This window comes from Fragaria vesca, linkage group LG7, assembly GCF_000184155.1.
Source record: "Fragaria vesca subsp. vesca linkage group LG7, FraVesHawaii_1.0, whole genome shotgun sequence".
In the NCBI taxonomy this organism is placed as follows: domain Eukaryota; kingdom Viridiplantae; phylum Streptophyta; class Magnoliopsida; order Rosales; family Rosaceae; genus Fragaria; species Fragaria vesca.
Window position 1 is genome coordinate 904,152 of NC_020497.1, and position 17,880 is coordinate 922,031.

At 36.5% G+C, this 17,880-nt stretch overlaps 1 protein-coding gene across 1 annotated transcript; it reads left to right on the forward strand.

Moving 5' to 3' along the window:
* Positions 1-86: 86 nt before the first annotated feature.
* On the forward strand, positions 87-17,562 carry LOC101308209 (callose synthase 2-like). Its single transcript, XM_004306445.1, has 43 exons — positions 87-281; positions 527-733; positions 821-921; positions 1,243-1,364; positions 1,460-1,571; positions 1,669-1,779; positions 1,865-1,981; positions 2,070-2,162; positions 2,253-2,344; positions 2,556-2,682; positions 4,209-4,346; positions 4,438-4,514; positions 4,592-4,685; positions 5,105-5,227; positions 5,313-5,430; positions 6,052-6,386; positions 6,559-6,611; positions 6,715-6,775; positions 7,385-7,466; positions 7,558-7,607; positions 7,722-7,808; positions 8,436-8,570; positions 8,689-8,783; positions 8,873-8,957; positions 9,038-9,204; positions 9,303-9,426; positions 9,500-9,597; positions 9,684-9,813; positions 10,513-10,664; positions 11,476-11,585; positions 11,693-11,818; positions 11,910-11,978; positions 12,076-12,268; positions 12,910-13,069; positions 13,367-13,486; positions 14,112-14,227; positions 14,326-14,409; positions 14,804-14,916; positions 14,997-15,226; positions 15,314-16,108; positions 16,223-16,273; positions 16,670-16,855; positions 17,027-17,562. The coding sequence occupies exons 2-43, from the start codon at positions 547-549 to the stop codon at positions 17,273-17,275; spliced, it is 5,868 nt and encodes a 1,955-aa protein (XP_004306493.1). The 5' UTR covers positions 87-281; positions 527-546; the 3' UTR covers positions 17,276-17,562.
* The last annotated feature ends 318 nt before the right edge of the window (positions 17,563-17,880 follow it).

Consider the following 17,880-nt stretch of genomic DNA (forward strand, 5'->3'; position numbering starts at 1 on the left):
CTCGTACTCTCTCTCTCTCTCTCTCTCTCTCTCTCTCTCTCTCTCTCTCTCTCAATATAAACTTGTTTTCTTATTGGTGGGGTCTTGTCTTCTTCTTCCAACTTTCAACTTCCAACTTCAACACCCCCCTTCTTCTTTGTGAGCAAGTCTTCACTTGCTTTCTCTTGCTGCTCCTACCCAGTTCCATCATGTTTTCTTCTTGATTTCTAACCTGTAAGCTTATTACCCAGATCATCATCATCATCAAGCTCTAGGTGGTCTCCAACTAACCCAACAAGCAGGTACTTTCCTACTCTGCCTCTCTCTTCTGTAATTTCTTAGCTTCTCTTCCTTCCCCTACTTCATTTCCCGGAAAACTGCCTACTTTATCTCTTTTCTATTTTCTACTTCATTCTTCATTTCCATGGCCTGTCTCTTGTTCCCATTTCTTAAATAGAAAAAGGGGCTATTCAGATTCAGTTGATCATCTGAGTTCAATTTTAATGTTTCCATTCGTTGCTATCACTGAACAAGTTGGGTTGTTTAGGGCATAAGTAAGTTGCAGACATGGCATACAGAAGGGGGTTCGACCAGCAGCAGCCGCAGAGGCGGATTCTGCGGACTCAGACTGCTGGAAGTTTTGGAGAGCCTATGTTGGATAGTGAGGTCGTGCCTTCCTCTCTGGTGGATATTGCTCCTATTCTCCGTGTTGCAAATGAAGTCGAATCTAGGAACGCACGAGTTGCCTATCTCTGTCAGTTTTCTAACCTTGTTCCATGTCTTTCTATGTCTCATTTATTTTTCAGAATGCAATTCACACTACTCTTGTGCTTTGAATTAGGTCGGTTCTATGCATTTGAGAAAGCTCACAGATTAGATCCCACATCTAGTGGCCGTGGTGTTCGCCAGTTTAAAACTGCACTTCTTCAACGTCTTGAAAGGGTAAACCTTTGATTTCCTATTGCAACAACTTCTTCACTTATGCGTCATGTCTTCTTTAAGGACATAATTTACAAACAAACAAAGATATATGTAAATAGACAAAATCTAGATGAGAAACGTCTAGAGTTCAAAAAATGAATGATTGAATCTTTAAATGAGAGTCTAAATAAACAAGATTTGAAGATTGATGTGATGGAATAAAGTTTAAGATTGCATTTGTTGAAATACTTCTATCAGTTTATTTTGTAGTTTTTATGAAGCAACTCTATAAGGACATTGGATTTTGAACAGAGATATAACCTATGATTTTGTTTTCTATAGGAAAATGAAACAACATTGGCAGGACGAGCAAAGAGTGATGCTCGTGAAATGCAGAGCTTTTATCGAGATTACTACAAAAAATACATTCAAGCTTTGCAAAATGCTGCTGATAAAGCTGATCGGTATGTTTGTAAGAGTGTTGCCCTCTGGTTTTCTTGATTTAGAGTTTCTACAGCTCATTATACTTAGCATTCTAAAGTTCATGTTCCTAATGCAGTGCACAACTGACAAAGGCATACCAAACTGCTGCTGTTTTATTTGAGGTTTTGAAGGCTGTCAATCAGACAGAGGCTGTTGAAGTTGCTGAGGAGATGAAATATATATTTTTCGTACTTTCTCCTTTTTTGTAAATCTTACTTGATACCGATCTTCATTTACACTTCCTTCCTTTGAATATATATATAATTGTCTGTGTTCCTACTGTAGATTTTGGAAGCTCACACTAAGGTTGAAGAAAAGCAACAGATATATCTTCCTTACAATATTCTTCCTCTTGATCCTGATAGTAAAAATCAGGCAATCATGAGCTATCCCGAGGTTTCAACCATTTCAATTTAGAAAGTCTATGATTTATTTCCTTAGATTGTAGGTGAGATGCATTAACTCTTTTATTTCCGTACAGATTATTGCTACTGTCTATGCACTCCGAAACACCAGGGGTCTACCCTGGCCGAAGGACTACAAAAAGAAAGTTGATGAAGATATTCTTGATTGGCTTCAGGCTATGTTTGGTTTTCAGGTGAAATTACTTACCAGACCAGTTGTCATACACTTCATATATTTTCATGTTTCATCAACAAGCTAATGCTCAATTCATAAATGTGCAGAAGGATAATGTCGCCAATCAAAGGGAGCACTTGATTCTCTTGGTTGCTAATGTTCACGTACGGCAATTACCAAAACCTGATCAGCAGCCCAAGGTTCTTATTCTACTCAGTTGTTATATTTTCACTTTCTGATATTTTTCGTTTCTTTTTGGTTAACTTACCCTACATGACCATGCTGCATAGTTGGATGATCGTGCTTTAACGATAGTGATGAAGAAACTTTTCAAAAATTACAAAAAGTGGTGCAAGTACTTGGGTCGCAAAAGCAGCCTTTGGTGAGGAATCATATTTGACAGCAGCAAGTAATTTAACATAGTATTGATATATTCATTTAAAAAAGAAAAAGTAGTGTTGATATATGTCTTGGACATATTTAGTTATAGTCCTCTAAGAAGGAGAGTTTCTGTTTCTTTAGCTATGGTTTGTGATTGTTCAGTTATATTGTGTTTCATATTTGTAACTTAAAAAACTGTTTATAACTGGCAGGTTGCCAACCATTCAGCAGGAAGTGCAGCAGCGGAAATTACTATACATGGGTTTATATCTTCTTATATGGGGAGAGGCTGCCAACTTGAGATTCATGCCAGAATGCCTCTGCTACATTTATCATCATGTAAGTCGCATGTAGTTTCTTTGTGACATATGATTCATACTCACAGAATGTGATTTAGAACACATACACACTTGATCATAGCATGCACTTATTAAGACTTCTAACTAAACACGGATGGTTACACTCCTCTCTCTCTCTCTCTCTCTCTCTCTCTCTGTTGTCATATATTTATATAAGCAAGGCTGCTATGGAATTCCAGGAAATTTCAGACTTGACCTCCTGTTTAAACCCATATAAATTTTTGTTTCTTTGGATCCAATTCATGACAGAAGATCATGGTTATCATTCTTCACGACTCTTTCTATACAAGTCATTCTAACATCAATTTTTCAGAAATCTCTCATTTTGAGATTCTTAAGTTGATTGGCAAGGTAAAACCAAGAAAATAAATTTGATTTACAAGGCCACTGTATGAACAAAATTTGCTTGGCCACTGTTCAACTAAAGGGTAACTAGTGGGACCCAAGGTTGGTACAGCAGTGATAGATATATTCAAACTTCAATTTAAGGGTATATCTATAGATATATGTTAATATGGAAACATAATCTATATAAAATTGTAGTTGTGAACATGGTAAGTATTTAGCTCTTGAAAGATTGATTTACTGGTTAGGTGGGTGGTTAGATTATGAGTGTCAATGAATGTCAAGGAAATGTCATCACTTTTTGCTTATTCTATCTGGGATCCTTTGGAAGTTATCAAACTTTCTTTTTGTTGGTCTGATATTGTAGCTATAGGAAAGTGAAAGTATGAACACCTGTAATGCATAATCTCAAATTCAGTCAAAAGATTGACAAAGCCTCTTCTGTTAGTGGTATAGAACTATATATGTATTCATGTATAAAATTGCTATACATATATCATCCGTATGTCTGGGGTTAGATTGATGGAAACATTGTACAGATTTATTTGCTTTACTAGTCTTGTATTCTACCTAGGGGGAGTCTTGGGAGAGACCAATGTATTGTTACAATGTTCATAGCTTACAAGCTGTTAACTATTGTTGGTTGTGGGAAACAGGTAGGATAGATTGATGTAGCATTATGGATGTGTATCTTCAAAGTCTCTTTCTCCACTACTTATTCAGATTGGAGGGCATACAATGTATTGTATTTTAGCTCTTGAACGTGCTCCAGTTTTGATGGTGGCTGCTTATCTATTTATTCTGAGGATTCACAAATTCATGGTGTATCTGGAATGTTTCTTAGAAAAGAATGTTTAGGAAGGTAACAGTAAATTGTCCTCTAGTTTGTATATATTTTCGCACTACTACCTCAGCATGTTCACAAGAATTTGCATGACCAGTTGATAGATATCTCAAACCATAGACATAATCGGTTTCAAATGGAGAAATTGTCAGTTTAGATTATGCATGATGTTTCCTGTATTTATATATGGAGTGTAAAGTAGACATCATTTCTGACCAAGGTGAAGATAAGTGTCTGCGAATCATCCAAGCCATTAATTGGGATAAACCCTTGTTTAATTTTATCAGTTTATTAATGTTTTTCGTTTCCCATTCTAGATGGCATTTGAATTATATGGAATGCTCGCTGGGAGTGTTAGTCCAATGACGGGTGAGCACATAAAGCCAGCCTATGGTGGTGAAGAGGAGGCCTTTTTGGGGAAAGTAGTAACTCCAATATATAATACTATAGCACAGGTGTGTGTTATGGCTAATTAATGTATTTACCTTCCATTTGACATTATTTTACTTCAAAGCATTGTAATTTTGTTTCCTTTGTCCATGTCAGGAGGCTGAAAGGAGCAAAGGAGGAAAATCAAAGCATTCTCAATGGAGAAATTATGATGACTTGAATGAATACTTTTGGTACGTGATTTTCTGTGTTTTTGCTGGTGTCCTATGCAAGACAAGATGTACAATATTTTGTTGGTGTCGAATTGCAGGTCAGTTGATTGTTTCAAGCTAGGCTGGCCTATGCGTGCTGATGCCAATTTCTTTTACCAGCCTAGTAAAGAGCCTGAACTTGACAAAGAGAAGGTCTGTTGTAAACATAGATACTAAGAAATTTTTCATACCTCTTTGCTTGTTGGTGATCATCTCTATGTTGATTGAGAGTTATGCTGAACCTTTATTGAGCGTTGTATGGAGTTCTTAATTATGCATTCTTATAAATATGCATGTATCTCACACTTCCAGATATTACTGATGCTATAATGTCACATAACAGATTTAGTATTAACAAATCTCATACTTCTACTTGTCATCTAAAGAAAAAGTTCAGGTACTTTTACTTGTGCAATTTATGATTCAAGTACTTTGAGTCAGTCGATGCACAAAAAAAAATAAAAAATAAAAACATAAAAATAAATAAATAAAACTCAAAACATGGACATGTTGTAGCCTATCTTTTGGTTTAAATTTTTGCTTTTTGATTTTGGGAAGTCTTTGATTTTCAGAAAAACAAACCATACACTGGGCATCGATGGATTGGCAAAGTCAACTTTGTCGAGATTCGTTCATTTTGGCACATTTTCAGAAGCTTTGATAGAATGTGGAGCTTTTATATATTGAGTTTACAGGTAATTATTAGTTTTGTTATCCCCTTTGTTTCTCTGCTCATTTTGTTGAATCTCGAGACTTATGTAGAAATATGATCTCCTTTAGGCAATGATCATAGTTGCTTGGAATGGGTCAGGGAAATTAAGTTCAGTCTTCGAGGGTGATGTCTTCAAGAAAGTGTTGAGTATCTTCATAACTGCTGCAATGTTAAAGCTTGCACAAGGTAAATAAACCCATTTGACCTTACTACTGCCAGTATTGATCTATTGTTATTTTAGTATTCCACTGGTAGTCAAAACTTTAGCTACTCCATGCACCTAGGCTCCTGCCTATACTCAAATTTCAATTCCCCTTTACATTTGACATTTGACAATTACTGCAGTTGTCCAAATTGGAACTTTTATCAATTTAATTCTACGTGTGCTAGAAAATCACTACACTGTTGATTCTTATGAATAATAAACCACAGTTGCCTCGATTTCAAGTAGTTAACTGATACAATTTCAACACAAATTGCTTAATGAAAGTGGATAATTCTTCTGTGTAATGCCCGTTTTGATAATTTTGAATATAAGCTTGCTCATCAGTCATCAAATAGTTGCAAGGCTGTGAGGCTGTAAACCATAAGATTTTAACTTGTGAGATGGTGTCTTTTCTCATCTCAGTAACATGTATACCTTTGATGAAAAGAAGATCATGACTTGGTTTTCTGTAGAATTGCTCCTATACACCTAATTACTCTTATACACCTACTAATGTTAACTATCAATGACTGTGATTCTTCTACCTTCTAAATTCCTGATATGCTTAGTCCTTTTTTTATTTTTTTTCTGTTCATTTGCAGCTGTTCTTGATCTAATTCTGAGCTGGAAAGCTAGGCGAAGCATGTCAGTGTTTGTCAGGCTAAGATATGTCCTCAAGGCTGTTTCAGCTGCAGCTTGGGTCATTGTTTTACCCGTGACTTATGCATATAGTTGGAAAAACCCTGGGGGATTTGCACAGACCATCAGGGGTTGGTTTGGCAATGGTCCAACCTCATCTTCTTTGTTCATTTTGGCTATTGTCATTTACTTATCTCCAAACATGCTCTCAGCATTGTTGTTTATGTTCCCATTTATTCGCCGGTATCTTGAAAGATCAAACTTTAAGATTATGATGCTGATGATGTGGTGGTCTCAGGTATGTAAATTGACCATGAAATTCATTTTCTAGTAGAAGTGTGTAGGTGGTACTGAAGCCTATAGAAATGATACCTGAATTTGTTCTTTTGCAAGCTATATATATATACTTTTTTTTTCTTTTTTCTTCGCTTCAGTCTCAAGCATTTGTTATTATCTCTTATATCCTACAGCCTCGGCTTTATGTTGGAAGAGGAATGCATGAAAGCGCGTTTTCCCTTTTCAAGTAAGCAAATATGTTTTTATAAATCTCCCTTTTGTATTGAATGACTTGAGCTAAGAGGTTGTTGCTAGTGATTATATTGGCTACTGATGGCTTTCTAATGTAGGTATACCCTGTTTTGGGTTCTCCTGCTTGTTTCAAAATTATCCTTCAGTTACTTTGTTGAGGTATTTCTCTTATTCATGTTTAAAAGCTTACAAGCATCACCAGTTCAGCACTGCTGCTTCTGCAGTTTAAAGAATTATAATGAAGAATTATAAATTGTTACCATACCCAGGTGTTAATGATTGCTCTGGTGAAATGTAATGATAATTTACACACTTCTATGTTTGATTTTTAGTTTTAACGGGTATAACTGTAGTGATGATCAAAAAGCATATTATCACCATTCATAAGCTAACCTGAATTTCTCTGTAATGGCCTGTGAAAACACCTTTTTCTCTATCCCTAAATCATGAAAGTACCTTCAGAAAAGTGTCCCTTAATTGATTGCCAACATCTGCTTTTCATTTTATATATTTACTTTCTTAATTCTTATCCTGTCCTAACTGCCTTTCTGGGAGTATTTTATGTCTAATTTAATATCAGAATATCAAATAACAAGAAAGAACTCATTTTGAAAAGCTTACAACATTGTCACATATCTTGTTCTTAAAACTCTGGGTGAAGTTGAGTTGTCCATGATTCAATAACCTGTTTCCAAATCGTATAATAATTGTGTTGAGTTGTGGAGAATAATTAGTTGAATCAAATTTGTTTGTTCTTCTTTCTTTCAGATTAGGCCTCTTGTAAAGCCAACTAAAGATATCATGAGAGTGCACATCTCGACCTATGAATGGCATGAGTTCTTCCCTCGAGGTAACTGCATGAGTTAAAATAAACTTCCTTATGCTCTTTACAAGTTTATGATGTCATCAATTGACATTTTTCGGCATTTGAATTTTTACAGCCAAGAATAACATTGGTGTAGTGATTGCACTCTGGGCTCCAATTGTTCTTGTATGTCGGTGTTTATGTCATTATCAGATGTGTTATTCTTTAATGTCCGTCAGACTTAATTTTTTTGTTTATATATATATATATATTGCTCTTTTTTTTATTTTTTATGTGTAGGTGTACTTTATGGATACTCAAATTTGGTATGCCATCTTCTCCACAATATATGGAGGTATATATGGTGCATTTCGCCGGCTTGGAGAGGTTGGTATACAGTTATTGTTTTAAACATCTGACATGTACATATTACTTTCTATATTTATAAAAAATGTATTTATATGAAGTTAATGACTCGTCCAAAAAAAAAAAAATGTTTAATGACAAAAAATTAATGAGAGCAGTTATCCGCTTCTTTAAAATGTGCTGGTGACTTGAGAAGACAATTTTAAATTGGATGCAAGTAGAAGCTCAAGTTATTTGTGCTGAAGACCTATAGATTTGTAATTCACAACAATTGCTCATTCCCCATGTTATTTCTAAGTTTATTCATTTTTATAGACGTGACGGTGGTACATTACCAAAATCTTTTGGAAGTATTTACAAATTTATTCAACATGGAACTGAAACGCCAGAAAAAAATGTATAGTAGAGTACATTCCATTTGCACATACATTGACATACATTAACCAACTTTTAACTCGTACACATGTAGGCAACTGGATAGGGTATTTAATTCAATTTCTTTTATTGAACGTGGTGAATGAGGATAAGAGTTTTCTTCACTTTCCATCGTTAGATGGAATATCGCATGAAATTGTTTTGTAGACTAAGACATATGCTGTAGGTTGTTTGAACTTATGCCTGCATGACGAGGTGTTTGTTTTTTTTCAGATTCGGACTCTCGAGTTGTTGAGAAGTCGATTTGAATCACTGCCCCGTGCTTTTAATGCTTCCTTGATTCCTGAGGAGAAAAATGAGACTAAGAAGAAGGGACTGAAAGCCACTTTCTCTCGTAAATTTGATAAGGTTTGATTACTGTTCTGTATCAGAAGCCACAAATATAATGACTACCACTGTACAATTTGGGACATCTCTCTGTAGATCACTAGACCATCATTTGGATCATATTGGTTGGTTGTTTCAGATCCCATCCAATAAAGAGAAGGAGGCAGCAAAATTTGCACAGATGTGGAATGAAATAATCAGTAGTTTCAGAGAAGAGGATCTGATAAGTGATAGGTAAAATGATACTGCAGCATGAACACATAATTTCCTTCACTTGGATGAATTTTGAGTTACAATCTCTACTTGTTGGACTTTCTTTGCAGGGAAATGAACTTATTGCTTGTCCCATATTGGGCGGACCCAGATTTGAACATCATCCAGTGGCCTCCTTTCCTCCTTGCTAGCAAGGTCTATCTTCTGATGAGTAAATTTCTTCTATGAGTCTCACCAGGGAAAACAGATGTATTCATTCTGTACTAGTTTTGTAGATCCCTATAGCACTGGATATGGCTAAAGACAGCAAAGGTAAAGACAGTGAGCTGAAAAAGAGAATGAATACAGAGAAGGACAATTATATGTGCTGTGCTGTTAGAGAGTGCTATCTTTCGTTTAGAAGTATTATCAATGTTTTAGTCCTTGGAGAACGCGAAAAGATGTGAGTACTGTACTACTTGGGTCCTGAATTAATAGAGAAGAAAAGAAAAGGGTAGTCATTGCCTGACTTTTGTTTTTTCCTGATCTTTTCTGTTCCAGGGTTATAAATGAAATTTTTTCCATAGTTGATGATCATATAGAAAAAGGAACACTGACGAAGGAAGTTAAATTGAGTGCTCTCCCCAGCCTCCACGAACAATTTGTTAAACTAATTGAATATCTGGTATTATTCAGTAAACTTTGACATGCATCTTTGTATAAATCTGTAGCCAACCATAATTTTCTGCTGAGTACAGTTGGACAACAAAAAGGAGGACAAGGATCAGGTTGTAATTGTTTTGCTTAACATGTTAGAAGTTGTGACAAGGGACCTAATAGATGATGAGATTCCCAGGTAAATGATTCCAATCCTACTTTCCTTTTTGTTACTCTATTGGTTCCCCAAACCTCTCATTCTTGCATTATTTTCTTTCCATATAGCTTGCTAGATTCAAACCATGGCGGATCATATGGAAAAGATGAGGGAATGAGACCCCTTGATCAACGAGATACATACTTTGGCTCACTAAAATTTCCAGTGACTCCACTAACAGAGGCTTGGAAAGAGAAGGTGAGTTTATAAACTACTATTATTATAACTATTTGGAGTAGAAGGTTGCGCTGCAAAACAATACTATGTCTAGGAGTTTGAGTGTTCGACGTGCTAGTTAGTTGGTTTGCTTGTGAACTTACACCCCAAGAATTTTTTTCCGGTGGATTCTGTCCACGTCTGTTTAGTCCCTTCCTCTTCTTAGGAATAATGTCTTGTGTCTGATTGTAGCACTATTAAGATGTCCTGCAGTCATCAAAATTACATTACTAATCTTATTTTTGTTGCATAATAGAATCCTACATCAGAATCCTACATCAAAATTACATTACTAATCTTATTTTTGTATGCACATATAAGATCTTGACCTTCTCTACCTATTACCATTTGGTTTTGGCTTGGATTATTTTCGTATTGGAGCCTGGTTTCATCCAATTGCAGTCAGATGTGTAATTGCACGTGGGGCGTATTGAGATTATATCCTCTTATTAAAAATGAAAGTTTCGAAAAATAACAATTAAAATTTTGAGCCTCACCACCTAGTGCTGATTGGTTTGGGTTGGGGGATTGTTCCAACAATTTCTGTAGAGAACCAGCCTTTTATTTTTCATATCTTATTTATCAGTTCTAAAATTTATTGTACTCATGTCCATCATTTCTAATTATCATAAAATGTTATTTGTAAATGTCTTGTTTATGTGAGTCCGTTATCTTCTATAGATCCGAAGGCTTCATCTATTGCTTACGGAGAAGGAGTCTGCTATGGATGTTCCATCTAACTTGGAAGCAAGAAGGCGTATGTCTTTTTTTTCCAATTCGTTGTTTATGGACATGCCTCCTGCACCCAAAGTTCGAAATATGCTTTCGTTCTCGTAAGTTCTATCTCAATTTGGAAGTTCTTCAGTATCTCATTTTTCCTTTCATGAGTGGCTACTGGCTAATGAAGATATTAGTGTTCTTTAGTTATATTTTATGTTCTCACGTTGGACCAATAGGAATGGAATCAATCCTTTCCGTGCACACACATACATATACATATACATACATATATAATATATCGGAGAGGATCTAAAGAGGACGCCCGCACAGCTCTTAAAGTGCGGACGTCCCTCCGTTCTCCTTCGTATGGCTCTGACGACGGCGTGCCTCCACCTCAGCGGCCTCCAACAGCATCCCCGATCACTATCCCTCCCCGGCGAGTCCGCCGAATTCCAGTTTTCCGGCGAGATCACCCAAAACTTCAACCAAAATCGATCTCGTCGGAAAACTGGAATTTGGTGGACTCGCCGGGGAGGAAAAATGATCGGGGACGCTGCTGGAGGCTGCTGGGGTGGAGGCGCCGTGTCGTCGGAGCCGTACGGTGGAGAACGGAGGCACGTCCGCACTTTAAGGGTGTGCGGACATCTGCCTCTGATCCCGACTGTATAATATATATATATATATATATATTTATATTGAAGATCTGACTAATGATTTCACAAAGAAAAAATTATTTGAAAATTCCTGGTCTCAAGTCCAAACCACTTCATAAGTTCCATGTATAATGGATAATAAATGGCCAAGTTCTTTTGCTCGAGTCACTTTTGCCTTTTGGAGGGTCAAAAGATTCAATACATTTGCCTGACATAGTTAACTGTTTTTTTTTTGAGTAATGCCATACTTAACTTGTAACTACATGGTTAGGGTTTTGACACCCTACCATTCAGAAGAAGTTCTTTTCTCCATAAAACACCTGGAACAGGAGAACGATGATGGTGTCTCTATTCTTTTCTACCTGCAAAAGATATTTCCAGGTTAATTTTTGTCAATTATCTCATTTCAGTTTTATTTATTTATTATTATTTATATGCTGTGTATTGTGAACAAAATCAATCTTATATCAATCCATTATTTTCTACAGATGAATGGACTAACTTTCTTGAACGGGTCAAATGTGGTACTGAAGATGAGCTCAGAGCAAATGAAGACTTGGAGGAGAAACTCCGCCTATGGGCATCCTATCGAGGTCAAACATTGACCAAAACTGGTATAAGCAGATCCCTCACCTTCTCTTTGAGACTTGATTTGATTTCTTAGTGTGATTATGAGTTCTGTCTTCTCCTATTCTCTTCAATAAGTACGAGGTATGATGTATTACCGGAAAGCGCTAGAACTTCAGGCCTTCCTAGATATGGCAAAAGATGAAGGTACTAAGGCTGGGATTCCTCTAAGAATTTACTATCTTTTCATCTCTGTATCGCTGATTATGTAAATATTATAATCTTGTTTTTCTTCATTATGCAGATCTAATGGAAGGGTACAAGGCTGCTGAATCAACGATAGAGGAACATCATTCAAAGGCTGAAAGGTCGCTATTGGCACAATGTCAAGCAGTAGTTGACATGAAATTCTCATATGTTGTTTCGTGCCAACAGTATGGAATTCATAAGCGATCCGGAAATGCTCGTGCCAAAGACATTTTGAAACTAATGGCAACGTATGATCTTTATTCTCCTTTTTATTTGAAATGTATGCTAATCAAGTCTTCATGCGAAGTGGTTATCGACTTGTAGTAGGCGTACCTTTTCTCCTTAAGAGGCAAAGCTTCAATTGTTTCACAAGTATTTATAACTATGTGACCAAAAAAAAGGTATTTGGGTTAAATAACATTAGTAGCACAAAAGTTTGTTTCTTTTTCATTCCTGCTTTGTTTGCTCGATTGCCAACTTTTCCCTTACAGAATGCAAGTCTCCACTGCATGTGTCCCACATATGGGCAGGTCTTGACAGTTGAATTTAGGAAATGAACACATTAATATCAAAATAAGCAGGAGATGTACTGAATGACTCTTCAGAAGTGCGGATAGCAAACCTTAGTTTTGTTATTTATCCCGGTGTCATTATAAACTTAGTTTGTTAAGTTGAATGTTTGCAGTGGTTTCAAGTAGTTGGTAACTCCTACTTGTTCTCCTCATTTTTTCAGTGCCATAAAAAAGGAATGAAAAAAAAGTGCTTTTCTTCATTTAATGATAGTAAAAATAGTCTTTCTTATTATTCAGGCATGCAAATAGCTTATCAGTAGATATTCTAGTTGATTCTAAAAGCAAGGACTAATTATCTCTTTGTTTTATTGTTGCAGTTACCCATCTCTTCGGGTAGCTTACATTGACGAGGTTGAAAAAACTAGTGAAGACAAATCCAAGAAGATGGTTAGGAAGGTCTACTATTCTGCTCTTGTAAAGGCAGCTCCTCCCACCAAGTCAATTGATTCATCTGATCCAGTGCAGAGATTAGACCAGGTAATAATTTGAATTACATTTAATACCGAAGAATGAACAGTACTTCTATACTTGAACTCTATCTGGTAGATCCTGCTAGAACCTGCAAGAGATATACAGGGATTGTCCTTTAACAGAAGAATGACTATTGCAGTATTGCCTGTTGGAATTTGTTTCTAAAATAATCTTGGCTCTACTCTCATCTTAGAGAAATAATTGTTCCATTTCAGTGCAACTATATAATATTCTAACATTGTCACCCTGTACTGTACATGAATGATATTATTACAATGAAATGCTTTTAATGTCCTTGTGCAGGATATTTATCGGATAAAGCTTCCTGGACCCGCAATACTAGGAGAAGGAAAGCCAGAAAATCAAAATCATGCCATTATTTTCACACGTGGAGAAGGATTGCAAACAATAGATATGAACCAGGTATACACTTATCTTTCACATGCACAATCACTATACTCATTATATTTTTAGTTACAAGGCCAAATCAAATTACATTATCAAATGTATTAAACATGACTCATGTACTGTGTGACAATGGCATGGCTGAAAGTAATGGCTGATTGTTTTTTCCCCAAACTATAAAGGCTTTAGTCATTGACTCAGTTCATACTAAGTTCACTTTTAGTAACTAGTTGTGATGAATTTGATAGTAGTGACATGTTCATGAGTAGAAAGTTGTGACGCATGTCCAAAATAGTGACACACTTGTGCTTAAAAGAGAAAGAAAGGTAGAGACTCTGTATGGTGGCCTAGTGGGGCAACACTGAGGTATAATGTAATGCAGATGAAATTTCTAGTCTGGGAGTTGGAAATTGCAACTAATTTTAAGATTTTGTTTCCTCTTTGCACTCCTCAGTTGTTACTGTAATTCCAAATTTAAGTGAGTGAATGACTTGGTCTGTTAGGGGAAATGTGCATGATAATGAGGGGTATTGACTAAAGGATATGTACACGTACACTCTATATGGTCGAATTTATTTCCTGAGAAAGAGACGATTTAGTCAGGTCTCCTTGCCTAACCAAATTGTTCTATCCAACTCAATAGGATAACTATTTGGAAGAGGCATTCAAAATGAGGAACTTGCTGGAAGAATTTCTCAGAAAGCATGATGGTAGACCTCCAACAATACTTGGGCTTAGGGAGCATATATTTACGGGCAGGTCAGAAGCACAATTTGAAGTGCTTGTTGATTAAGACTCCCTATGCAAGAGTTTTCTGTGTTTCTGTGGCTTATCATGTCCTTTGTAAATGTCTGCAGTGTATCGTCTCTTGCATGGTTTATGTCTAATCAGGAGACCAGTTTTGTAACTATTGGGCAGAGATTGTTGGCTAGCCCTCTGAGGTAAGAGTTCTTGAATTTTTCTTTCCTTGTTATGTTCTGATATAAATGTTTGTTTTTCCACTGAAAGTCATATGGATGAAAAACTATTGGAGAGAAATGAAGTTTTAGCTGTTGTAATCTATGGGTTCTTAAATGTTCAGAATAAATTCACATGCACAGATTTTTTTTTGTCAGAAGGCAGTTGGTTTCTATGCTTATTTTCAATATTCAAAAGTCGAAACAACATAACACCATGAAAGTAGAACATCCTAGCATTTCAACTATATTATTGTTTGCATTGTTCTGAAAGCTTTTCCCAGATTAGCATTTTTCACATGGCTTACCATATTTCTCACACTTTCGTTATTGGTTTGACGGGAGTGCTGAATATTATCATTTGTGTTGCAACATTCAGAGTTAGATTCCACTATGGCCATCCAGATGTATTCGACAGACTATTTCATCTGACCAGAGGGGGTGTGAGCAAAGCTTCTAAAGTGATCAACTTAAGCGAGGACATATTTGCAGGCATTCTCATTGCTCTGAAACTGTTCAAGTGTAATTTTAGATTGACATTATACCAATTTGCAAAAATCTGTGCTGTACAGGTTTCAACTCTACCTTACGTGATGGCAAAGTCACTCATCATGAATATATACAAGTTGGTAAAGGACGTGATGTCGGCCTCAACCAGATCTCCATTTTTGAGGCAAAAATAGCTAATGGGAATGGTGAGCAGACACTGAGCCGTGACATCTACAGGCTTGGACACCGATTTGATTTCTTCCGAATGTTGTCCTGCTATTTCACCACAATTGGTTTCTACTTTAGCACCTTGGTATGTGTAAAATATACCTCTTTTTTTCTTCATTTACAACACAATAAGTTTCCATCGATCTGAAATGTCTCCGTTATGACTGAACAGTTAACAGTGCTTACGGTATATGTGTTTCTCTACGGTCGCCTTTATCTGGTTATGAGCGGACTTGAAAAAGGGCTTAGTACTCAACGAGCTATTCGAGACAATAAGCCTCTTCAAGTGGCCCTTGCTTCTCAGTCTGTAGTGCAAATTGGTTTTTTGATGGCCTTGCCTATGATTATGGAAATTGGATTGGAAAAGGGGTTCCGTACTGCACTAAGTGATTTCATCTTAATGCAATTACAACTGGCCCCTGTATTTTTCACATTTTCACTTGGTACTAAGACCCACTATTACGGAAAGACTTTGCTTCATGGAGGTGCAGAGTACAGAGGAACTGGTCGTAGCTTTGTTGTATTTCATGCCAAATTTGCTGATAATTACAGGCTCTACTCCCGTAGCCATTTTGTCAAGGGTATTGAGCTTTTGATTCTGCTTGTTGTGTACCATATATTTGGTCGTTCATATAGAAGTGGAGTTGTATATATTCTCATTACCGTACAAATATGGTTCATGGTTGGAACATGGCTTTTTGCTCCTTTCCTGTTCAACCCATCAGGTTTTGAGTGGCAAAAGATAGTTGATGACTGGACAGATTGGAAGAAATGGATAAGTAATCATGGAGGGATCGGTGTATCCCCTGAAAAAAGTTGGGAATCCTGGTGGGAAAAGGAACATGAGCATCTTCGCTACTCTGGGATGCGCGGTATCATTACCGAGATATTATTAGCATTGCGCTTTTTCGTCTACCAGTTTGGGCTTGTATATCACCTCAACATTACAAAGGACAAAAGTATCCTGGTATGTTTGAGTACCTTTTTATGCATTTTCAACCTTAAAAACGATTTCGGGTAGCTATGTATAATAATTATGTGGGTGGAAATTTAATTTGGTTCTCAATGAGCATTCACGCAGGTCTATGGTGTTTCGTGGCTGGTGATCATCGGTGTTTTGTCGCTGATGAAGGTTAGTACCAACAATCTCTTGCCAATATATGTGGATTTGGCACAAAATTATTAAGAGATCAGAAAAGCAAAACCTATCATCTTCTAGGCTTTTATATATTCGACTATAAGAGTTGGTCTGTTGGTATGTAGTGGAGTATGAAGTTTTGCTTAAGAAATAATTTACCCCTTTCATCTGGTTTCCACCTAAGAGCGCCTCCTTTAACACTTTGCTATGCTGAAATAACTTTATTTGAAAGAAAAAAAAATCAGTATAGCTTCTGTAAGTACTATGTAGAAGGCAGATGCTGGTATATATGCTATATTATGTATGTTTTCATGTTCATTTCGGCATACTCAACGATTTAACACTAGTAAATCCATTTCTTTATTGTAACAATTTTGCTCAAAATTTCAGGCTGTGTCTGCTGGAAGGCGAAGATTAAGTGCAGACTTTCAGCTTTTGTTTCGACTTGTTAAGGGATGTATGTTTATTACACTCTTATCGGTCTTTGTTATCTTAGTAGTGCTCACTCATATGACGCTAAAGGATGTTGTAGTCTGCATTCTCGCCTTTATGCCAACTGGATGGGGAATGCTTCTGGTCAGTAAATCATTTTTATTATTATTATTTTTTTTTTGTTCATTTTTTATCTTTGCTATTAAGTTATGCATCTCTTGTCAGAAACTTATGTCTTAACTTCTTATCATGTTCTTTCCATTTTATTGTTTTACTGATTCTTTTATTGTACTGTATAATATTTTTTTCTTATAGATTGCACAAGCTTGCAAGAAACCAATTAAACGAGCAGGATTTTGGCAGTCGATTCAAACACTTGCTCGTGGTTATGAAGTAATCATGGGTTTGCTTCTATTTACCCCGGTAGCATTCTTGGCCTGGTTCCCTTTTGTTTCCGAATTCCAAACGCGAATGCTGTTCAACCAAGCATTCAGTCGAGGTTTACAGATTTCACGTATTCTTGGAGGGCCGAGGAAGGGTCCCAAGGCTAGCAATAGTGAGTAGCAGACTAGCAGCACCCAAAAGTGGGGTGTCTCAATTATTACATTGTACATACAAAATATCTCCAGTGCGGCAGTGCTTGCTCAAATTATTCATTCAAAAATGGCTTTTGCCAAACAGTAGTGTATTTAGAACGAATAGATATAGGTATATGCATGTAATCAAGGTCTGTTGCACTGTTGAGATGCATTGGAAGTTAGTGCCTACTGATATGAAGACATTAAACCAACATAATTCAATTGGTTTACTGTGTACTTGTTCTAGGTAATCCAATGACAATTATTTTGCATTATGGCAGTTTTTTATGTTTGAGATGACAGTGTTACTTAAAGTGAAAAAAGTGAAGAAGCCAGCAAAATAAGCCAAGTACATGAATCCATAAACAAAAACCCTGGATTGATGAGCAACAAATCAAATTGATTGTAACAATGGTTTTTCATGATGATCATCATCAGCTTCAGCAGCCGAACAATGGAGATGGGTACCATAATCACAATCTTTACAGTAGTAGAGCCAGCAGCCTTGAGAGATAGAGCCTTCACACAAGTCACATATCCTCGTCATCTTCTGTTGTACATTATTACGAGGATTTGGCACCGAAAAGAGGA